Below are 24,611 nucleotides of genomic sequence, written 5' to 3' on the forward strand. Positions count from 1 at the left end.
GGGGGGACATACGAGGGCAAACACCCATGTCTCGTCTATTCCCCTGACACCTGTGAAAAGAAAGTGACTCGTTGTTGCCTTGACCCCGTGCGACGTGTCGCCTTGAACGCCCGTCGCGGCAGCATTTAGAGGCGCCGCCGCGTCGAGATGTAACGACTGCTTGGGATCCTGTTTGCAGGCCATTAAGCTGGCGATACTCTGACCTGTGACACTTTCATTGATAGACAGAAGCAAAGGTGTTTGAGAGCCGAGGCAAACACAACAGGATGTGAAAAGACTAACAGAATAATGGTGGCCTTTCTTTCTTTGTATTTTTATTTTTATTTTTTTTACAAAGTTTTGCCTGGGAGTTTGACTTTGGAAGTGTTGTTTTTTTTTATTTAGTTTTTCTTTGAAATAGGCTTTTTGTGCGTAAACGATTGGGTCTTCTAACACAGTTCAGCCAGCGAATTAATGTCTAACAAAAGTACAAATAGAGCTTGAGAAATCTTCAGCTGTTCATATCACAACAGGTTTTAGATTTTAACATTTATTTCTTTTTCAGTTTTTTTTTTTTCTTTTCTCAAGACTTTCTAGTGTTTTCTGAAAAAATCTTACTTGGAAACACTAAGATTTGTCTTGTTACCCCACAGCCACGGACATCGTATATCTCATCAACATTTTACATGACAAGCCAACACAAACGAGCTGCTGTCACATGAAGAAATTGATAAATGGTTTCATAAATTCATTATCAGAGAAAATGAAAAGTTATGAAAAAAAAAATAAAAAAATCTTTACAAATAAAAAATATGACCAGTGTGGTGAGCATTTTTATTTCGTTTTCCTGAGTGGAAATGTTTTTAAACCACCTTTTGCTGCAGTTTCACCTGCTAGTCCTTTTTGGGCTTATTTATCTGCCAACTTTGCATATCTTCTTGCGTTTCTCCCCCTAGTCTTTATACAGAAGCTCAGACGGATTTAATGATGAGCATGTGTGAACATCAAGTCTTGTCACAGATCTTCCATTGGATTTAGTTTAAGACTTTGATTAGGCCATCCTAAAACATGTCTCTATTTGAGCTACACCAGTAGTATTAAAGGTTTTTGGCCTGAATGAAACATGGCCAGAAAAATTCCAATTCTCAAGCTTGCCTTGTTAAAGGAAAAGCCAAAGATTTCTTTTTTCCTTCTTACTTACTTCCCTTAGAACGTGTTCTGATCTTGGCATCAAAAATGGGACGTGGTTCAGCCTCTGTAAAAATGAAGCGCTAGCTGCATTTAGCCAAGATTAATGTGTGCGCCTGCATCTGTTTTTGATTAAAAGTTGCCGAGTGTTTCTTGGTTGGTTCCGTTTACAATCTCTCTGGAAGATAAGCCTCCTCGGTAGTATCTTTGCAGCCAGTACCAGGTTTTTCTCCCAAATACGTGTGCCCTCTATTTAGCTCCATCTGTCTTCCCATCGTTACTCCCCAGCATAAACACGGTGTTATGCCACGGGCTTTCAGGGTGACGCGCAGCCTTGGTTTTTACGTCATACAAATTGTTTTCAGAACGTAAGCTTGTGGTCTTATCTTAATTCGTCCACAAGCATCCTGTGTCTTCTTGATTTTGATCAACTGGAAATGGGATTCAAAAGGCCTTTCTCTGTGCCACACTTCGATTGAAGTTGGACGATTGTACTGTCAAAAAAAAAAAATAATAATAATAATGCTCCCGCCTGAGCCGTGGATGTCTGTAGTTCCTCCAGAGTTACCAGGAGCTTCATGACTTCTTCTCTGATCAACTCTCTCTTTGCTCAGTCTGTCTGTTTAGGTGGAAGTTCATGTTTGTGTATGTTTACTGTTTTCACATCGCCAACATTTTCAGGTGATTCTTTCAGATATGTGCGACTTTTCGCTACGTCCCTAGAGGAGATTATTTCTGTGCGGATTAATCTTTTATGTCAACAGATTTCCTGCTTGTGATGCATTTGGAAACCATCAGTAAATCAGAATGAATCGGTGACGGAGCTCCTTTACCCTCCGCCTCCCTGTGTTTGCTCCCGCTAATGTACAGTTTAACACCTAGATTCTGAAGTGCCACGGTAAAAAATGCTCTTACGGTAACTTGAATTAATGCAGCGCATGCATCTACGCTTAACGTTTGCAAATGCGTAAAGTTTGAGGGTGTGCTGCTGTACACGGACGCTTCCTCGCATTCGGAACCTCTGAAAGTTGACCTTCGTGTCTCCGGCAGGGCTGTGTTTACCGTCGAGCTCTACCTCCGAACGGAGCGAGCCCTGACTGTCGGAGCCGAGACGCAGGATACGCAGCACGACTGGATCCAGGCGCTGGCAAAGGTGACACCGTTCGAGCCGAGCGCACCCACACACACGGCGCGCATTTCCATCCTCCTATAAGTTTGTTTTTCACCTGAAGTTTAAGTGAAGAAGGTTTTTTTCTTTGTGTGTGTGTGTTTTGTTCACGCTGCAATGCCTCTTTCAGTAAGACGAGAGAGGTTTTGCCATCTTCCCCCTTTTGCTGAAGGAGCCTTTTAATAAGTCCCTATATAAATATGCCCACTGTTCCCTCTCTTATCTTTCCAGTCTTAGACGACTTAGTCGCTGGTAGGAAAGAGTCAATGCAGCATCGCTAAACACTCCTCTCCCTCTGCAAAAGAGGCCGGCCTTTCAGTTTAAATCGAAAGAACATGGCGCAGAAACTTTTGTCGGCGAATGCAAACTAAAGTATATACATTCAGTACGGTTGCAGTTACTTTGCATTTGATTTGGACGTGCGAAATATATTTTCCGTCTCTCTGTTTCATGAACGCATGCTGTCCACAGTGCTTCGTCCCATCGAAGGTGGAGGGACTGGTGCGGAAACGAAGCGAACTGATTGGCAGACTCCAGTACAAAGAAGGCCATGACCTGTATCACTGGAGGACGGGCTGGTTCATGCTGGAGGGCTCCGCCCTGCACTTCAGCTCTGGAGATGAGGCGGGAGAGGAGGAAGTGCTTCATCTCAAACAACTGCAAGAGCTCAGTGAGTGCCGTACTGATTTGTATGGTGGGTTTCTGGGGGGGTTTTTTGGAAAGTATTTTCTATTTTTATAATGTCAAACTCGGAGAAAGAGCAATGTAAGGTGCCTGATCAAAAATGTTTGAAAACACAGAAACCATACCAAAAACGGAAAGAATGCAGATATTTCCGAGCGGTATTATTGTCTAGTGTTTGTTTATTAATGTCCAGAAGTTTTAAGTAGACGTCCCACATTGCAGGCTTAGTCTCAGCTCTCTCATATTTTAATCTACTGATTGTATTTAAGTAAACTTAGTGTAAAAGGGGCAGAAAGATCAGAAGTTGGAAAGTAAGCCCAAATCATCACTCCTTCACCTCTGTGCGTAATAGTTGGTGCGAGGTGTGCATGATGATTTGTTTTGTCATTGGTTTTAAAAAAAAGAAGTTTCACTTTCTTTCCCTTTTGACTGCCATCATAAAACATTTAATATGCTGACATCTACTACTGGCTTTTGATATACGGTGAGCTCATGACTTTCCTGGAGAATGATTGACTTCAATGTTTCTGTGCACATCTACACTACACAAATCTATGCTGAGGTTGAGCTAGCACAAATTGAAATTAAATTGTCCCCGCGTAATAAAAGCGTCTCCACATTAAGAAAGCAAAAAAGAAAATTTTCTATTTGAAGTAAAGGCACATATGTGATGCACTTACAAAAAGCATCTGTCAAAGTGATTTTCCTGCTTCAGTTTGTTGAGCAGCAGCATCTTCTTCAGAAGGAATTGTGCAAACATGTGCTGGTTTTATCCTTGCCGCTTGTCCAAATTACCGCTGAACATGAGTTATTTCTACTCATCAGCGCGGAAGGCTCCAAAGTTCACACAAGCTTTGGCAGACGTTGAAGATTTTTGGAACATTTCAATTGATTGCACCAGCGTGACGCACGAACAGAAGGAGGGGAGAATCAATAGATCTTTTTAATCTACTTACAGCTCGGCATGGATCAAATCACGCAAAGTGCCGCCCCATCTTCTCACCTGGGGCGGGATAAAGAACTGCAGCGGTGTTCATTTTTATTCCTGGCTTTCACAAACCATATTTGTCACAGCCGGAGAGCCCCTGCAGCCAGAAGGGGACCCGTGTTTTGTCAGGGGTATGTTGGGCTTTGGAGCGCTGGTAAAAAAAAAAAAAAAAGAAATCGCCTCAGGATTCCTGGTCTGTGACATGGGATTAACTGTTATTTTCTCTGTAGCGACACCACCACATGAAAGGTGCCCCTGTGTAACACTGAGGGATTAAATAAACTCACTTTTCAATTAAAGTCACCAAATAGTTCCTACGTGCTTCACTCCTACATCCGTCAGCTGTTTTACATGCTCTCTGATTCATAGTTATGCTGTATTTGGCTGTTTCACATATCATCGGTTTATTCAGTAATGTGAAATGTTTTCCTGTCCGATCTCTAAACCCCCCACTCCCCCCAAAAAGAACCTTGATCTTTTATTTACATGGTTTCACTTAATTTAAATTTTGACTTTTCCCAATACAAACAAAAACAAACCAAATAGCAAACCAAAGGAAAGAGCAAAAGAAGGAAAAGAATCTAATGTTGATCCAAAGTAAATAAACTAGATACTCCTATTCAGGGTTGGTAGATAAGTATAAGTAACCTCTGGTCTAATTCCTTTTCTGGGTTGGAAGAACAGGAGTCTAAAAAGTAGTATTTCTTGGTTCCAAATTCTAATCCCTGTTCTGAGTTGCTACATAAGTGTAAGTAAGAACCTCTGGACTTTCTAAATATGCTCTAAATTTGTATAAGTGATGAGCACTCCACAGTTTCTAAGTAATAATAAAAACTAAATGTTCCTGTTCTGGAAGAGAACCTGAAGTTTAGCGAGTAACCAGAAAATCAAAGTAAAATAAGGAGAAAACAAAAGGTGGCTCTAGCTGGATAATCTTCATATGTCACAGTGCACAACCCATTACATTACAAAAGGAAAGCTTTGTAAATACGGTAAGAACATTTAGCTGTAAAAGTCTCTCTGGTTACATCTTGCATACGACAGCCAAAATGCTAAAATCTGCTTTGTCCGACTTGTTCTGCCTAAACTCCTAAATGAAGATGGATCTTGGCAGAAGATTGCGGTCTTGCACATCCTGTAGTTGTAATTCCAGTGCTTCCTCGCAAAAGTCCATTTAGTTTATTATATGCAGATAGTAGTGAAAACGAAACTGTCTCCCTAACACAGCTAAAAGTTTCAGATCATCAAATAAACTTTTAACGCAGGACACAAATTACCTGACGAAATGCAAAAAAATTGATTTAATTTATTAGGAGGGAAACGCTACTTGAAAATGCAGTCTCTCCGTCTGTTAAATTACGACTTGTTTTTCACTTTTTTTTCTTTTTTTTTTTTTTGAAAGTTTAGATAAATTTCATCAGCCACTCTTAGTCTTGATGCCAAACTGCCATGTTGGAATAAAAAAAAAAAAAAAAATCACTTGGAAATGACCCCTCTGACAGCACGGCGCAGGCTAAAACATTGACGACTGGTAAGATTTACAAACGCGTTCATTTGGCTTGGGTCTCAGTTGATCCACAGTGAGAATTAAAACACACAAACAACAAATTATCTCTTGGAAAATATGAGATGCATTTTAGTATTTGCTCAGACGTCATTAGTGTTTACAAAAGAAGCTGTTCATCTCTCTTGCAGTCTAATTATGTTTAAAAAAAAATAAAAGTCATGATCAACTCGGGGATTTTTGAACAAAACGCTGCTGTATGTTCGTAAGTCCAGTTAAATCCATTCCTTGTTTTCTGACATAAAAAAACCATCTGCTGACCAGAAGCATTTGTTCACACAGTAACAAAGCTTTGAAAAAAAACACACACACACATAACTGCTTTGAACATTAAGAATTTGGCAAAAAAAAAAAAAAAAACAACAACCATAAAATAGATTCTTTGGTGGAAACAAGGCCGCAGACTTATCACATAGACAGATTAAGAAACAAACCCATTGCCGCTGAGCTTGTAGTAGGATGAATGAGGATTTCTGTATGTTTGTTCAAAACGGCTAAGACAAATGTTTTGCATTTTACCTGATAACGCGCCTAATAAACCCCTCTCAAGTCAATCTCTTAAGTTCTTGGCTTTCCTTTCTTGCTATTTGGATCAAAATAAAACGCAGCACCCTTGAAAATGTGCCAGAGAAAAATTACAAAAAAAAAAAAAAAAAACACTTTATGAGATTAATTGTATTTCTTTTCCCCGTTTCTGGATCAACATCAACTGGCTGCTACAAAAGACTTGTCAATCAAAGTTAGACAGTCGCCTTTCTTGCAATCAAATTAAAATATATGCTTCTGCATATCTTCAGTGCATGTGTTTTGTTTTTTTTATTTTGTTTTTTATTTGAAGGTTTTTGTATGATGCGCTCCAAATGAATTTATCCAGTGAAGATGCTGAACGCATATAAATCCACCCACGTGTGCGAAAGCTTATATTCTTAAAGGTAATTACAGAATAAAGGTATTTATTAAGGCAGCAATCCGTCTCATAAAATCGACGGTTTGCTAAGATGAAGTCCTGCGTCTTTTTTTCTGTATTTTTCATCCTTCTATCCATTACTGGGGCACAATCAGTGCTTGAGAGTGATGAAAGTGCCAGATGTTGTTGCTAGGAGATTTGAGCAGCCTCGTCTCCTTTTTTTTTTTTTTTTTTTTGTTCTTTCTCTGTTGTGTGTGATTGTTGCCATGATCCAAGCAGCTGTTTGAAGCCCCCGAAGAGATTATGGCTGCGCTTCAGAGTCCCTCAGCTCACTTCCTCTGTATCTCGCTCCCTTATTCCGATTTCAAAAGACTGATTGTGGAGATGAAGAATGTCAGTAAATGTGTCTGTTTTACTGATGCGTTCAATACGACCAACAAGGCAATCTATTTGCATTCAGACCTTTTTTGTTGTTGTCGTTGTGAGAATTGTGTAGAAATAAAAATTTTCTTTGTGCCCTACTTCCCACTTATGTTTTAATCTACCATCATTGTGAAGATGGTATTTTGGAAGTAGTCGCATTTTCCATTACAAAAGAGAAAATCTATAAGTTTAAGACGGCATTTACGTTTTTCTCAGGATTTGCCAGCTGCCCACTTCCCTTTCATTTCTCTATGTCTTCATTATTCATTTATTTATGTTTATTATTATTTTATTTTATTTTTTTTTGCAAAATCCCAACTGGTAGTAAAGAAGTAAATATAAATGCTTACATTTTTAACAGTACAGTGACAGATTTATTCGTACGGCGTGATACATTGTTGGCTGACATTTGGAAAGGAGCGCCATTTATTTTCCTTGATGCTGATTGGCTCAACCCCCAAAACTGGTAGATATTTCCTTCTGCGGTAGTGCTGTGTCGGTCTCCGTTGTGCATAATGATGTATATTTAATTAGAATTGGTGTTTAAGCTATTAAAATAGACAGTTACGAATTATCTTAGAGGAGTTCTCGAGTATTGGCAGATTTCTGCTATTCAGGAGCCGGTGTGGACCCAAACGAAAGCGGCGTTTCACTGCATCGTTCTTCGAGGAATCCCACAAGTGGTCAAAAGGTGCTTGGGTATTTATTTCGATTAAAATATCTGTCCTGTTAGCATCGCTCAGCTGCAGCTTTTGCAAAAGATGGCACATTTGTTGGCAACTCAGTTGTAACATATTTAGCGTTGTAGCATGCTTCTACACTGAAAAGCTCACTGTTTAATGTGTTCATTTATCCAGACCCACACCATCACAGATCCTCCATGCTTTACTCTGGGCATCTGGTGCTTTTCCACATTTCATTCGTTTCAATGAAATGAGCACACCAGCAGTGCCTGGGAAACGACCGGTGCCACCGTCTAACTAAACATGATTAGAAACACAAATAGCACTATGTTCCTGTTAGCGCTCTTCTTCCGTGCTGCTGCTCTGGCAATTTTTCTACTAATGCACTGCATTTTTTGCTGGAGTTTATTCAAGTTTTTGAAGTTGGAATTGTGATTGGTTTCTACCAAGATTACCATTTCTGATGAGGAATATTCTTGAACTGAATATATTAAGAAGGAATGCATAACTTAATAATTTGAAGTCATGCAAGAATTCACCAAGGGAGCGTTTTAATGACATACATTTATTTTAGTGTAATAATTCATGTAGGTTACAGCACCTGCTTTCATAAATATATAACATCTAGCAAAAATCCACAGATTTGTTCTGATGTTTCCAGTGTGTGTTGAAGGTGTGTTTTGACGTTTGTCAAAAGACGCTCCGTTACGTCGCACTTCTAATGTGCGTTGTCCGTTAGTCTCCGACCAGAGCACGCAATTCCAGCTCCCCTCCACATGTTTGCGTTTGTGAGGGAAGAAGAGACGGGCATTTTCTCACAATATCCTCAATCTGAAAATTGGCAGGCTGATAGAACGTGATTAATGGTTGTCAAGGAAACTCGATGACCCCCGAGATGTTCCTCTGCCTGGCAGTTATCCAACTGTGAGCTTTTGACATTTTTTAGTTTTTCCGTTCACCTCCCTTACCATCTTTCTCACAGTGAGATGACAAGAAACCTACAACCTGATTTTACTTTGAAATTTTGAAAAGTCTGATCAGAGATCTAGACGATATCATGTTTACTCGCCATGTTTGCTTATTGGGATGTTCGGGCAAAATCGAGTCAATGTCAGACGTCTGATCTGGAGCGTCTGATTAATCACGCAATCTCACACTGATATTTTGTCGTACATACCTCTTTTCCGCTAAAGCAGTATTTCAAACACTGTTGGATTTTGGATGAATAAAATCCGCCCAATCAATTCGCTCTACATGCTCTTTAATTTTTATCACGCATACCAGTTCCGTCTAAATCATCTATAGACATGAACCCTACATGATTGGTCAAATGCATCATCGGGATTCAGATGATGCACGTATCACGCATGAAAATCGATTTCCAATTTTCGTGCAACCTTCTAAATATTTTATTGATTGTGTAGTAATGGATCTCACTCATCCAGGTCGTTCTAAACATTTCACATCTGATCTGAAAGTTTAAAGTTGTTAGCCAGTGTTTCTGTTAAAAGAAGGTTAAATCACTGTTTAACAATCCTTTTCTATTCCCAAAGCTATTATGTCGAGTCGCTCATTTTTTCTTCTAATCAGCAAGGCTGTACGAATGACTGTTGTAATGATGTGACTTGACTACACAATCTGACATGAAGAAAGCCAAGTCTTATAAAATATGTGATAACCTGAATGCTGATCAATTTCATTGTACTTTTTTTTTCTCCTTTCTTTGTTCCAATATGTAATCTTACCAAGAAGATGCAGTACCAGAGATTGGATCAATAGTTGTCTCAGAGCATGACTTTTAATACAAGTCTTATTTGCTTACCACATGTCTTTGCTATGGTTTAAAGTCTGGTCAGATATCTTTTCAGAAGATTTAAAAACAAAACGAGAACAAACATTGGTCAGATGAAATGTTACATCTTTTACCTTAACACTAGCATTGTTTCCTCCCTCTTGAGAGTTGCAACCTTTAAAAAAAATGCTGTTAAATATTATTTTTACGAGACCTTTATCAGAATGGAGAACTACACATTGCGTTGCAGCACAAAAGCTTGAAAAGAAAGGATTAGATGAAGTCCCATATGCCTAAGGTTGTTTGTTCTTTAATTAATGAATGAATGTATTTATTATCGTCCATGTTTTCTCCTTACGTTATATTTACCATCTTCTATGAATTTACAAATAAACGTTGTAAAACTGAGACAATATTGCTTTTTTTTTCCATTTTATTTAAATATGCGAGTTCTATTCTTATGTCCTGCTGCATTGTGATTTCTGTCAGTCGACTGTGTAATGCTCTTCTGTTTACATCAGCATAGCTTCACGTTATGAAATATTCTTCCGCTTGCCTTACGACAAACACAACATCTACATTTGTGTCAGTGTTGATGTATTTGGGAACTTTTGCAATTTTAAAGTACATGAAACGGTACGAAATGCAATTGAAATATCCCGGTTTCTTCTTGATTCGTGATTAGGATTTGTTTGTGCATATCGAGGTTTGGTGTGTTTGTGACCGACTTAAAGTATAAATACATCAAAAAAAAAAGTCCTTAATAATGGACACTTCATGCATCATCTTTCAAGTTTAGCCAAATAGAGTTGCAAATGGCAAACCTAAACTGTCCCCTGCAAATCTTTTCTTTCCTCAGCTGTCTCCACACATGTCGAGGGTGAAGACAAGATCCAAGTTCTTCTGATGGTGGAAAGCGGAAGGTATGTCTTTGACAAAAAAATAAAAAATAAAAAAAGATAATCATTATGTTTTTCCATTCACCAAAAGCATATTCATTAGTCAGTGTTGTTAGCTTTGAGTTCGTTTTTTTTTTTTGTCTTGTTAGTCCAAATCCACTTCACCTTCTGTAGCCATCTGTGGTAATTAAAGCTACGCCTGAGATAAGGAGACAAGGACTGAGATGGTAACACAATGCGGCTGAGAATTTCCGACTCCATTTATTTATTTATTTATTTAAATAACGCAACAAGACTTTGTGCTGATGCCACTAATTGCTGTTTGTTTGTGTGTATTTCATCAAACCTCACGGGAAGACGTAGAAGCGCTTTTGTATTCCTTTAATCTCGGCAGTTGTTTGTTAAATGATTCAGAAGTTGTTGTTTTTTTTTTTTTTTTTTTTTTTTTTCCCCAAAACGTGTGAACCTCGGGTGATCTTCACTCAGGCTTTTAGCTGATATTATCATCTTTTCACCAGAACAATTTACATCCACGGGTTCAACAGGATGGACTTTTCTCTGTGGCACTCCGCAATCACGCTGGCCGCCGGCACAGACGGCAGAGCGCTCGGTGACCAGCAGCTGACCAAAAACGGCGTCCCTATTATAGTCGACAGCTGCATTGCTTTTGTCACTCAGTACGGTGAGTCGCCGCATATTTACCTGCAGAGCCTCGAGTCTGGAAGAGTGAGTTCTGTATGACTAATGTTCAGGTCCCCCCCCCCCCTTGAGGAGCTTATTCATCCAACGGAGATGAGATTTTCATGCTTTTTAATGTTGTCTGGCACAATGTGGTGACATTATCCTACCTCGCTTTTCACGGTATTTTTAGAAATGTCAGAAAGGCAGTCCACTTTTCACCATGCTCTCGCTGTGGGACCGCTCCCAACAAAAATATACGGCTCCATGCAAAGGCGTTGATAGCCCTTGCGGTGTTTTCTCATTTCGTCGTGTTACAGCCACGAGCTTTAATTCGTTTTCTTGGGATTTTAGAAAATAGACTGAAGTAAATTAGCGCCCAACTGTGGAGTGGATTGACACGGATATGTTGATTTTCTTCCAAATAAAAATTTGAAACGTGTATGTGTGTGTGTGTGTGTGTGTGTGTGTGCTTATATTTGGTTGCCTAAAATATTTAACTATTCTGCTTTCCAAATTAGTTCAAAATAAGTGAAATTAGATGGAGAGCAATTCAATATGATTTCAGCCTTAGAAAGAATACTTTCACAAAAGTCTGAATGAGAAGAAGTAATACATTTAATAAAGCCTTATTAGATGAGAACAACAATATAGTCAAAAGAGTCTGTCAAGTTTGCACTAGCTAACGGTTAATTCGGGCCGTCTTTTATAGTTTTTTATCAATAGAGCTCGTGACAGTAGGTTGTCTTGTCGTAGTTTCTTGGTGTTTCCCAAAAAAAAAAGGGAGGAAAGGGTTGATTAAACTGCAAATGTGAAATTGTGGATTGCTATGCACCAAAGATTTTGTGGCACTAAAGCAGAGATAGTCTTGCCAATTACCTTTTGTGAAGAAAAGGGGGTTCTCTTTGATGTTAAAGAGGACAGCTTTGATCCTGATGAGCTCTGGGTCGGGAAGGTAACAAAAAGATTAGTCTCGAGCATTAAGGACCCAAACCCCTGCTGCTTTATGACTCTGTAAGAGTGTCTGTGCGAGAACAGCTGACCTATCTTATGACGAGACTATTCATATAATCTAAGGCTGTTTAGGATTGGGAAAAAGTTCAACGTTTAGATGAGACAGCTGTAGTTGTCATGCCAGGCCACTATGTGGCACTGTGATTTTTAGCATGTCATTGAACTCACATGCGCTTTTGACACTTAATCCTCCTCCTCAATAGTTTCTACCTCATTTAGAAAACAGTAACTCATCTCAAATGGCCCAAGTGCTCATGCAATGCGCATATCAACTTAGAAGTTGTGTTAAACTGAACAGGTTAAGTAGCACGCAGTACAATGATAGCTGTGATTGAATTTGTAACAAAACATATAGAAGCTCAAGGGTGTCGATATTTTCGCAAAGCGGTTACCAAAACCTACATTATACACAGATGATTGCCACTTTGGCAGCGCTGCTGTAAAACTGATGTAAGAAACTGTGACGTGACGAGGCCAAGATGTCTTACAGCAATACTTTTATCCTACAGTTTTACAATTCAGCACTTCTTAAGAAAAAAAAAATTCTGTGCTCTGCTAGATTCTTAATAAATAACCACACTCTCGATGCAGGCTTGTGCCAGGAGGGGATCTACCAGTCTCCGGGAGATCCTGCCCGGGTGTCCCTCCTCCTGGAGGAGTTCACTCGTGATGCCCGCAATGTGAAGCTGAGGAACAAGGAGCATCAGCTGGAAGACGTAACAGACACCCTGAAGCACTTCTTATCCCAGTTGGAGGATGCACTTTTGACCAAGGAGCTCTATCCTTACTGGGTGTCAGCTCTGGGTAAGTGAGGTGACTGAGATGGAAGAGGGTCTAAGACGGGAGAGAAACAAAAGGCTGTCTTAAAAAGATTCTGTATTGCAGCTTCTTTACTGTACAGTGATGAACAAATGCAAACAGATTCAGTCAAAATGTCCTCTTTCCATTATGGAGTCATAGAAACATCAATAACAAATAGGCGCACAAGCCTGAATTTATCACAGATTTTCTCACAAACCGCATTTTCACAGGCGTCACGTCCACACCTGTGTGAGATGTGTTTGACACCACTGTCCTGCGTCTCAGTGGGGAGAGTAGTCATCTTGCAATCTGTTAAAGCTGTTTCTTTTTTTTTTTTTTCTTTTTCCAGCTTCCTTCTGTCTCGTCGGGGTGCCCGATTCAACGTATGAATGTTGTGAACGTGGCGCTAGTTTAAAAGCGCTTTGAGTGTTTGGTATGGCTAGAAAAGTGCTACACATATTTAGTCAATTTACCATTTGGGCTGCCCAGTTGTGCCCAGGTTCCATCCATCAAGCCTTTAAAATTAGATAAAGTGGAGGACTCTGGAGGTAGTCTTCCTCGTTATTCACTCCAATTTGTGCAATGCACCGCTACCACTGGGAGCTTAACAGCCGCTCTGCAGGATGCTGCCACCACCGTGCTTGGTGCCCCTGCTTTTAGTCTGAATGCCGTTGCTTTGACACCTCCAAACGTTCGTCTTGATATCGAGAGCAAATGGGTCGATCTTTGTCTCATCCGGCTCTAAAACCTTCGTTGGAGATGTTGTTTAATCATCACGCCGTCATCGCTAATGGGACAAAAGTGTTGCAATGACTGCCGCGTTTTTGTGCGGTTTCGTTCGCAGACGAGACGGACGAGAAGCAGAGGGTGAAGAAGTATTCAACTTTCATAGAGAGTTTGCCAAAAATCTACAAGTCGACTCTTCATGCCTTGCTTCAGCACCTGTACAGGTATGTGCACGCAGACTCACGGTTTTGGTCACAGTCAGGGAATCTCAGTCCTCTTCACCTGTAATTGGAAGTGGGTCGTGTTTTTGTTTCACCACCAAGCTCCTGCAGAAAACATGCATGTTGTAGCTGATTTTTAATATAGCTAGTCCACAGTGAAAAAACAAAAAATAAAAATACCAAGCAAAACAACAAAAACACCCTTTAATTTGTCCTGGGGAAAAGTGGTCTGGGTTTCTCTTAAGATTCAAAAGAAATTTGAGCCGTTGCATCCAAATAGCTCTCGATTTGCCATTTGTCCACTTGTGATTCATCTATTGTACCTTATTTTCTGAAAAAAAAAAAAAAAAACTGCTCTACTTTGTATAATATAACATTTTGTTATACTTTCCCCATTCACAAGTCTCGCTTAGTTTCCAAGACATTGTCATAAGTACAGTACAGTGGGAATGCTGGCAGGTTCTTCAAAATGCAAGCTTAATTAGAAAAGGCTGCTTATCACTGGAAAAAACTGTGTCCTTGGGTTGAAAACGCTGAATAAATTCCTCATTGTTTGTACCGTTTGCCCATATTTTCCGTCTCAACCAGATTGTGCGGCACATTATTGAAAACGCAGGCAATTAGCAAACAAATTGCAGAACTCCTCAGTAAGAGTGGCTCTGTTCATAGCTCAGGGGGAATTTTTTTTTTTTTTTTTTTTAACTATAGAAGTTATTCCTCTCAGCTTATTCCATGAGTTTCTGATATTTCCATTCTCATTCAGCTCATCGCCCGAATATACAAAACATTTAGCTTTATTATTCAGCTTACTGATGATAAGCAGCAGGTTGGCGTAAAATAAAACAATAGCAATTAGTGTTAAATGAACTGTGCATCCGAACACTGGATGCAAAAATTTAAGGGCGCCAGCTTTCCTCTCTGGATCTTGTCCCGCCGCAGCATCACGGCACAAAGCTGTTAGGTTCTTCCACCTCTAATTGGATTAAGACATGAGCACTCTGCTGTCATCATGTCTTATTCACTGATGCTCACATCACACACACCTCTCCCTCCTCAGATACCTGCACCGGTTTGTTGTCACTCAGCTGTTAATTATATGTACCGATTCAAGAATGCCTAATTGGCCCGGTGCTGAGTTTGGCCCAGAGCCTCGCATTTTATTCAATTCCGAGTGCGCCGTAAAGATGTAAGCTGCTGGTGCTGAGCTCTCTGTGGTCGTTTGCTTACCTTCAGGGCTTCGGGTTCTTTTCTTTTTTCGTTTTTTTGTACAGGATTCAGCAGTGCTCCCACCTCAACGGAATGCCGAGTGAAAAACTGGCCGCCGTCTTCTCCTCCTGCCTGTTCCAGACGCAAGGACAGACTCCGCAGGAAATGAGCGTGATTCGTGACCTAATCAGCAACTACGTTACGCTTTTTAGTGTAAGACAAAAAAAAAACAACAAAAAAAAAAAAACGCTTTGGTGTTTTAATTCATGTTTTTTGTGTGTGTGTGTGTGTGCGCAATTTTAAACAATTGATGGACATAAAAAGACTTCAAGTTTTACTCGCTCTCTTGATATGGGTTTTCCGCCTGCGAAGTTAGGTAACATCCGTCTTTTTCATTGCATAAACGCGTTGCATAAGTTGTAAAAAAAAAACAAAAAAAAACAATCCACTGTCTTCGCTGCTATTTTGCATTGTGTCCTATGTATGCCAAGTTTATTCTCCACACACTGCATCTCCAAAACTAAAAACAACTATCATAAAAAAAGAAAATCAGGGAAGAGAAACAGAAACAGGTCAACTGGACCAAAATCCACATAATAAAATCTACCTCAAGAGGTTGTTGTGCGTTGGGCAGTTCATTCCTGCGTCACGGCTCTACGTGTCTGAAGCTATTTATTTCACAAATACCTAACTTGAACAAAAAGAGTGATAACGGCTCTCTTACAGACCAATTTCCTTTTGGAAGCAGGACAACTCTTGGTCATCTGCAACATTATTTCACAAGGTTTGAAAGATTTTGAAGAGATTTCAAAATTTCTTCGATCATAGTTTTTTTCTTCTTCTTCTTCTTTTTACTGTCTCTTCTCTGTGGTTTATGTCTACATACTGAGATGGCCAATGAAAAAAGGTTAACTTTGCATGATTCCATCAATTCAGGCGAGACGTTAAGGTCCCAAAGTAGCAAATCAGCCCCAAACCGTCACACTGCCACCGCCATATTTGATTGTCCGTGTCATATTCCATTTCTGAAATGTTGTTTGTTTTTTTTTTACACAAACTAAAACAAACTTTCCCAGAATATTTCCCAAAAGCTTTGGAGCCATCAGGATACGATGTAAGAGAGGTGTTTATGTTCTTTTTGGTTAGCTGCGTTTTCTCCCTTGGACCTCTACCAAGGATTCACGTCCCTCCTGATCTCTTTTCTTGTTGAATTATGAACACTGACCTTCTCTGAGGCAAGTGAGGCGCGCCGTGCTTTACCTGCCACTCTAGGTTATTTTCTGACTTCCTGTTTGAATCGTTGATGGGCTCCTGGAATAACTTCTATGGGTCACCGCTCTCACTGTTAGCTTGCTGGATCCCAGAACCTCACAAATGACTTTGCAGCCTTACCTACACGGATATCTGTCGATAACTTTACCGTACTTTTTTGGCTTGTTGCGAATCGCAGGTTCTATTTGAGGGGATTTCTTGACTCTGCAGGTCTGTCACTTCAACTCCCAACTTATCTCGGATAACCTCCCCCGCTCCCCCTCATAAATAAAATCATGATTTGAACTTTACTTACTTGCTTAATAACATAATTTGGCACTCATGTTTAAATGCATGCCTGCAGCTAAATGTAAATATTTTCCAAATAAAGAATGCAGATGATCCTATTGCAGCTGGAGTATGAGCAATCAGTGAAAGCAATTTAGCATCTGTGGCAATATAAGTCGCAGTTCTGCTTTCAAATGAAAGCAAATGGAAACTTTACAAAGCATGAAGTGCACTCAGCCGGACGTATCGGACCAGAGTTTGTCCTGACAACAGAAGTGGAGATAAATCAAATATCTAAATAAGACCATATTGCAAATCTGAACCGAGCTGCAGTTATGACTTTATTTGCACTCGGAACCATCTGGGGAGCAGAGCTGCTGCTGCCACGTCTCCAGGACTCTCGTGACTTTTTGCCGATGTGTAGATGAGTGAGAGAGGGGGGCCACGGGATCACGCTTACCCTCGCAGAGCTGACACGGCTTACGGGATAAGCGGCACCGAGCAGCTGCTAATTCCCACGTGGAGCTTCCCAATCTTTCTCTTGTTTAGATGTTACAGGAGAAGCATTTGCTCCAAATCGGTTCGAGACGCCATCGTTCGCATGACAAATAGCCATTAAGCTTAGAGTGAATGCACTCGATGTGACATAAAAAGAGGGGAGACGTCTCAGTAATTAAGCCTCGGGTTTGTGCCGGATGTCGTCGGCAGACTCTTATTATCAGGCCCAAACACACACGACGAGTTTGAGAGTCCCCCCAACCCTCATCCACCCCTCCGTCTCCTCCCCTCCCACCATCTTCTCCACCATTTCTATGACTCTAACAAATCGAATTGTTCTTTGAAAATGATAATGAAGTTTAAGAAAAAGAAAAAAAAAAAAGGAAAAAGTTGGAAAAAGAAATGTAATTTCCCCCAACAGATCTTTATGAAAGCAGACTATTCAGCTGGAGCTGAGCGGTATCAAACATTTCCAGCCCACTTTTTACTTCAGAAATTAGTTTTCGGAGGTTTTTCCTGAATGACCTGCTTCTGCTGCTAGAATTTTAAACCTTCCTCTGGGTTAGACCTGCTCCTCTGTTTTCTTTTTACTGTGCCTTGCAAAAGTGCTCGCACTCCCTGGATTTTTTCCCCCCACATTTTGTCAAGCTTTTGCAATGATTTGTTTGGGCTATATGATTCACCAAGGCTTTGTAGAGCATGATTGTGATGAGAGGAAAAATTATTCCACTTTCTTTAGAAAGAAATCTGATAAGCGTGGCACACAGTTGCACTCAACCCACCTGCTACTAGCACTTTGCAGAAGTGAATTTCCCTGCAGTTAGTTTTCCATGTTCCTTTCGACTCTGACCCGCCGTCCTGCTCATGAAAATCGTCCCGCTGCATGATTCTGCCATCGTCATGTTTCACAATGCAGACGGTGTGCGTGGGTCAGTGTTTCGCCACACTTCATGTGTGGCAAAGAAGGACAGTTTTTGTCAGTTCTTTTGTCAAAATATTCTTCCACCTGACCTGTGGATCTTTGCAGCTCCTCCAGAGCTACTGTGGACCCTTCAGTTTGATAACATACCTCTATTTTAAACTACTCAACTTTATTCCCAACTTATCTGCTGTGTGTGTGTGTGTGTTCTTCAAGATGCTGTTTGTCTGCTAAATGCCTCTAACAAGCCTCTTAGTCCTTCAATTAAAAGCTGCATTTTATGAGATTTAATTGGCAAACTGCTGGACTCTACTAACTAGGTGACTTCTGAAGGCAACAAGACATACTGGATTTAATTTAGGGGTGTCCAAGTTAAAGGGGGGCTGGTGACGGATTCAAAGTCCGGAGCTCAGTAAACGATTCGCAAACCACGTCTCGTGTTGTTTCCACTTCACGATCGCACACTGCTTTGTTGCTTTATCACCTAAAATCCAAATAGCACACAACCTCGGGCTGAGTGCGTATTCCCATCAAGCGAGTACAGGTGTCTTAAATGGGAGCTGTTTTGTGTCCGATTGTGAACGCTGATGTGTTTTCTGTTTTGCCTCAAACAGGTCAATGAAGACCAGGTGCAACAGATGGAGACAGAGAATAGCTTCATCACACGCTGGAATGAAAAGAAGGACACAGCAGTAAGTCGACCCACACGGTCCAGATAGAACCGCGTGTTCCGGGTCTGCAAGAGCCGCTTCTGGGTGTGTGTGTGTGTGTGCGTGTGCGTGCACATCGATTTGCCTGCATGCATTATGGGACTCAAACGCGGGCTTCGTTTTTCTGTTGTGTGTTTTTTTTTTTTTTTGTTTTTTTTTCCTAGCCGAAATGAGCCGGGGAGGCAGAGGGAGCAGAAGCTGGGATTTTGTTCTCGTTGACCTTTACAGCAGGTGCTTTATGCCTGAATGACGGGGGCAGAAAAAAAAAAAAAAAAAAAAAAAACCCTCTTGGTTTAGATAAGTTGGTGGAAAATTAAATCCCGTGGTGCCCCCGTTGCAGAAATCAGAAAGGAGTTGTTTATGAAGACTTTCTGCCCCCACAATCTTCCCCTCCGACGTGTCCGTTCTGTCAAGCATGTTGGGCCTGAGGGCTACTCAGAGGAGAGCTACTGCAGGTAAAAACTACACAAACTAAAGAGGATGGTTAGGTTTTTATTTAAAGTAAAAAAAAAAAAAAAAGGCTTCAATATTGGAAAGTACATAACGTGTTTTTTTTTGGGTTTTTTTGTGGTTTTTTTGGTTTAAAAAAAACCTCGTTATGAAGGCTTCCTCTTTCAAACAATGGAGATTTCTGGAAATGTAAAAGTTGTCTCGCCTACATTAAGTTAGTTCAGCTTGGTGCCCGTGTTTTAGGGAGGAATTAGCATTCTAAAGTGAAGCTCGGATTAATTTAATGCTACATTAATCATCTGACTTTACTTTTTTCTTTGTCAGTTTTAATTACTTGCTGGCTTTGCTTCTGCCTTGGCGTTGAGGAGCATGTGTGCGCCAAGTTCAAAACGGGGATCCCGCGCGTTCTGAAAAGTTCTGGGTTTTTAGGGACGGGTATTTTCCAGGTCTGGAACAACATGAAACGAGACAAGATGTACTCATGTCTGCCATTTTTTTCCCCCTTTGCCTTCTTCTTTTGCATCCTTCCTTCTGTTCTTCCTTCCTTGCATGAGGACAGATTCTCCCTTGAGTCACCATTCCCTTCTTCCCTCCCTCCTTTGCTTCCTTAATTGTATATTTCCTTACTTCCTTTGGTCCTTTCTTTCCATTGTTTCCTCCTTTTAATTTCCTCCCTCCCTTGCATCTATCCTTCCCTCCTTGTATCCTTCCTTCTGGTCATCCTGACACCTTGATCCTTTCTTCTTACCTTCCCTCCTTCTGTCGATGCTTCCTTCCTTGCATGACTTCGTGTGACTAGAGCCCAGACTGACGCTGGGCTTATTTGCACTAATTCAACCTTGCTTTCTTCTTTTACAAAAAAACACTTTCTATATTCACATTTACATTGAGAACAAAAAAAAAAACAATACTCTCACAAATTACATAAGTATATTTAAATTTTAAATGTTCGTTCAAAGCAAAGTAGAACTTGTTTGTGTCTAGAAAAGTATAGAATTTTTACATTAAATATTAGTCGGGACCAAAGCCACAGACTGAGATGCCTTTTTTTCTTTCTTTGCATCCTTCCATTTTGCTGCAGAGCATCTCCTCGCCACTCTCGTCTGAAAATGCGATAAAAGTTTATGAAAATGTAATTTGCCACCCACAGGTTTATAAAGGTTGAACTCGCAGTGCTTTCCTATTTATTTATAGTGTGTCTGAAGCCTATATAAGCTGTCACATAAAGCAGAACTTCACTTGGCTCCTTTTTTTAATCACTGATTTACTCGGCTGTGGGTTTTTTTTTCTTTTTTTTTTTTGGACAGAAAACGATAACAGATTATATTTCATTTTTAGCTTTTTAATTTATCTTTCATTGGAGCCATTATCGAGGTCGGGGTTTTATGTAAGGCCCTCAAATTTCAAATTTGTGGCGCTTTGTCTCCTGAAGACAATCGAAGACGTGAGAGCCGTTTTTTCTGCTGCAATATTTCAGCAAATGTTGTAAAATCATTTTAATTCCGGATGTAGCTTTAACGATCACATTAATGAGTGTTTTCTTATGTTTTGATAAACGTATTTATCATAACAATGTAGCGCCGCACTTATGACTACCAAAACGGTGAGTTTCCAATTCTGATTTTGCCATATAAAGTCATATATTGCAGATCATTATATGTGTTCCATCTTCGTTAGGTTGCTGTGGTGCAGTATTTGTTGACCTTTAGGGGTAGGGGTAGTTCCAGTTCATTCAGCTATCTGCAGCAAGGGGGCGCTGTGTGGCTCAGTTGGTAGAGCCCGTGCAGGATGTGCAGAGGTTTGTGGTTCTGGGTTCGATTCCCGGTGTTGGGAATCTCTCTCATCCTGTCCAGGCCACTAGATCCTGTACATGCTTTTTTTTTTTTTTTTTTTTTTTTTTTTTTTTTAAACTCATAAAATCATGCGTTATTTCTGCTTCATCTCTGCATTGTTTACCTGATTTTATATATCTAGAGATTTGTATGGTCAAGCCTCTGCGCCTGAGTGAAACCATTCAGATGTGGATAGGATAGGTTATTTTTTTATTTATTTATTTTTTTAAGAATCTTCAATGCTGACTGAACTGCAGCAGTTTTTGAGTGCAAGATCATGCTTCTGGGAATGCTTTTTAAAATTCTTTAAATATGTAACCACTTTTGTAATATATTATGAAGCCAAATTCATACTCGTACCGGGAATAACTCCTACTAAGCTGTGTATTGCAAAAAACACCATCTACTGAAGTACAAATCTGGATAATTGGCTTACTCCTACTTAATTTATTTAAACCTTCCTCCTTCAGATTTCTTATTGTGGGCAACATCCTTTTCCCTCCCTCACACAATGTGGAGCATCCCGATGCTAACACTGCTTTATATCTTTACTTCAGATCCAGCTTGGCAAGCGAAGTGACTTTAAATTCCTCAGTTTCTTAACAAAAATGTTGCAAAAATCACAATCAAATTCTCTTTAGGAAAAAATAATAAAAAAGAAGCATAAGCAAAATCCAAATGAGCCATTAAGTCACTTTTATTCTTTGCTTAGTTACCTCTGCAGCTGTTTTGAGTTAGGCTGCACGTCCAGCTAAGTGCTGACATGCCATGCCAATCTTCCGTTCGGTGTTATTGTAGCCATAGGGAAATATTAGAAAACAGTGCTTGTGCAAATGTTGATTCACTGGCAGTTGTCTAAATATTGAATCTGAACCACCAATTAGGAAAACCGTCTGGAGATCTTCGACGTTTTTGGACTGAAAGGTTGCTAAACATGTTGCAGATCGCTTCCTTGTTGGCCTAAAATTTTTGCAAACCAATTTTAGTTCTAAAGTTCATTCAAGTAAATCCAATAAATAGCTTTGAAATGTTGATTTAATTTTTTGGGTGGAAAAAAAGTTAGCCAATCCAGCAAGACTCTTTTGAATAAGTATTTCCCCCCACCGTATCATTTACTTATCACGGTTCTATGGTTTGAAGGGTTTTTAGCAGCACCTTAGCAGCACCAGATCTTTGACTTGGCCACTAGATTTTCATTTTATGTTTGTCAGAGATGAATCCGTCGGTGTGAAGTGGTTTGTTGTCCTGCTGCAGTACCCAAGTGTGGTTAAGGTCACATTTCTGACCTGATGGCTAGAAAACTTCCTCCTGTATTTTCGGGAAATAGAGCAAAATTCATGGCTTCATCAGTCGGACCTAAAGCAACAAAGCAGACCCAGAACACGACGGTAACACTGCCAATTTTGACTCAAAATTAGTTTTATTTCAGCTTCTAAAAGCTGCAGTTGTATCCCAACAGACCTACGAATATTTTACCAAATGTCCTTTCAATCGTGAACAGCATTTTATGGCAAAAAGGAAGTATTTGTTTCTCATTACGTAATCATGAACACTGATAATAACAAAGCCAAGAGCGGCTGCAGTTCTTCAGATGTGCTTTTGTGAGATTCTGGATCGAGTCACTGATGTACCTTTGGAGCGATTTTGTGAGGCCGGCCAACCGTGATGTCGTTCGCCGCCGTTTCAATTTGTAGATAATAACAAACATACTCTAATAACTCTAAAAAAACAACCAATGTTTTAACAAAGGGGGTAGTTTCTTTTTACACTGGGGCCAAGTTGAGAAGGTTTTGATCGTTTTGTTACTTGTTTTTGTCATCAAATAAAATTTTCTTTTTGTGTTCGTCAGATTGTCTTGGGCTAATTTAACAATTAGTTTTGATGTAATGACGCAATTAAAAAGGGACAAAAAAAAAACAAACAAAAAAACAGCAGAAATCCGAAAGGAAGCAAACACATTTTCACAGCTCTGTATTCTGCAGGCAAGGTCCTGAAAGGTTCTGTTTAATGGAAGGGAATGGGCAAGCATCCTTTAGAGGACAGGACAGCTCGGTGTACAGTGAGGAGTAAAGTGAATCAGCGATATAATGAGGAGCAAGGCAGTGTCATGCCTTTTAAGCTCGCACTGACTCTAAAATCGATACCCTGCATTCACGACCAGCACGGCGTTGGCTTTAATTAACTACAAAAATGCCTTGATTCTGTCTAATTTCCTCCACTCGCTGCGCCACCGATTCAGCGGTCTCAGAGAGATCTTGCGGCCTTCACACAAAACGTGAACAGAAAGGAGAGGGGGGGGAGGAAGAGAACCGAGCGCAACAACGTGGCTCCATATCCGCATGTGACATTTTCCCAATTACAGCTTTTTGCTCCATTGGTTTAAATGACTGTAATTTCCGAGTCATTTTTGGGCCACAGGAGTCAGGAGGGGCCCCTATCCCTCTTATTATAAGACAGCTCAAGCCATTAATGGACCTCAGTTCACCTGCCCATTGAAATGACAAAGGGAATGTAACTGCAATTTCAAGGTAGCTAAGGAAAAAGGAACCTCTTCATGCTCACTTAGTTCTCCATTTTTCTGGAGAGAGAGAGAGTGAGAGAGGTTTCCAAAGTCCCCGAAACCTTGGAAACACGGCATCGTTGTCTAGAATACAACTTTATTAAAAATATGTATTTGACTTGAGGGAATTTTAACCCGACACATTAGGAAGGCGTGTCGGCATTTCTGCAAATGAATTGCATGTTACTGTTTAACAATGGCAGTCTCAAGCTGGAAAAGATAAGTCCACATCAGTTACATCAGCTACATGTACATTTAAACCGGGCCTATTTTGATCAGGTATTTTTTTTTTTTTTTTTTTTTGAAAACATACAGTGGTCACTCAATTGAAAACGTGCAAGATGCACGACTCGGATTTGTGTGATTTCTTGCAAAAGAGCAGAGAGCACCAATCAGGATTTCAAGTTACTGAAAAAGATTCAATTGTAATCAGAATATCTGAGAGCTTCTTCCACCCACTTTCCATTCATTAAAATCTAGTAAGATCCTCATTAGTTAAAATCCTGATTATAATTAAAAAAAAAAAAACAATGAAAAGGGGCCAAGATAGTTGTAGATGGGGTCATGCAAAAGCATTAGAACTCCTTAAAAACACAATATTGACAGACTGTTATATGGTTGAACATATTTTGCTGTGGTAAAAGAAACAAAATAATGGTAGATGACAATGAGTCAAAGCAGTGAGAAATTGTGGGATTGACTATTGAGCACATTCTGTGTGTTGCACGTCTCTGCTCTGTTTATCAGCTTCATTTGCCTCCTTTTCTCTAAGCTTTATAAACTAGCATTAATGTCGCAGCGACAAAACGACCACCATGGTGAAATGTAGGATTAGAAATTCTTACTACCGTTTCAACATGAAGTAAACATCCAGATTTTTTTATTTTTTTATTTTTTTATAAAGCATGATTCTTCTGCTCGTCACATGTCTGAAATTTTCCCCCACTCAGCTGGATCTGACTTCAGTAGCTTTAGCGTTCAACGTTTCCCTAGCTTCTTCAACAGTGAACACTCCCCGACCCCTCCACCCCCCCCCAAAAAAAATTTTTTTTTTCATTTATTTTCATAAACCTACACTTTTTTAAACACCTTTTATTTATTAGACGTTTTAGGTTTTGTTCCGACCCGAGGGTCTTTATTGACCACAGGGCCATTTTCTGGCACTTAACCTTTTTTTCCTGT

The 24,611-nt window shown here is 40.0% G+C and overlaps 1 protein-coding gene across 1 annotated transcript in view; it reads left to right on the forward strand.

Annotated features, from left to right (window-relative positions):
* Positions 1-24,611, forward strand: part of arap2 (ArfGAP with RhoGAP domain, ankyrin repeat and PH domain 2) — a gene marked incomplete at its 5' end in the record, with an annotated part of 101,683 nt that overhangs the window by 55,409 nt on the left and 21,663 nt on the right. Inside the window, 8 exons of the mRNA XM_015016423.1 lie at positions 2,218-2,320; positions 2,807-3,005; positions 10,236-10,299; positions 10,794-10,957; positions 12,559-12,771; positions 13,613-13,718; positions 14,987-15,134; positions 18,492-18,569. Of these exons, the coding sequence (XP_014871909.1) occupies positions 2,218-2,320; positions 2,807-3,005; positions 10,236-10,299; positions 10,794-10,957; positions 12,559-12,771; positions 13,613-13,718; positions 14,987-15,134; positions 18,492-18,569 (1,075 nt within the window). The remainder of the gene's footprint in view (positions 1-2,217; positions 2,321-2,806; positions 3,006-10,235; positions 10,300-10,793; positions 10,958-12,558; positions 12,772-13,612; positions 13,719-14,986; positions 15,135-18,491; positions 18,570-24,611) is intronic.

The sequence above is a fragment of the Poecilia latipinna genome, unplaced genomic scaffold (genome assembly GCF_001443285.1).
Source record: "Poecilia latipinna isolate Pla-1442-1.1 unplaced genomic scaffold, P_latipinna-1.0 Scaffold2015, whole genome shotgun sequence".
Classification (NCBI taxonomy): Eukaryota; Metazoa; Chordata; class Actinopteri; order Cyprinodontiformes; family Poeciliidae; genus Poecilia; species Poecilia latipinna.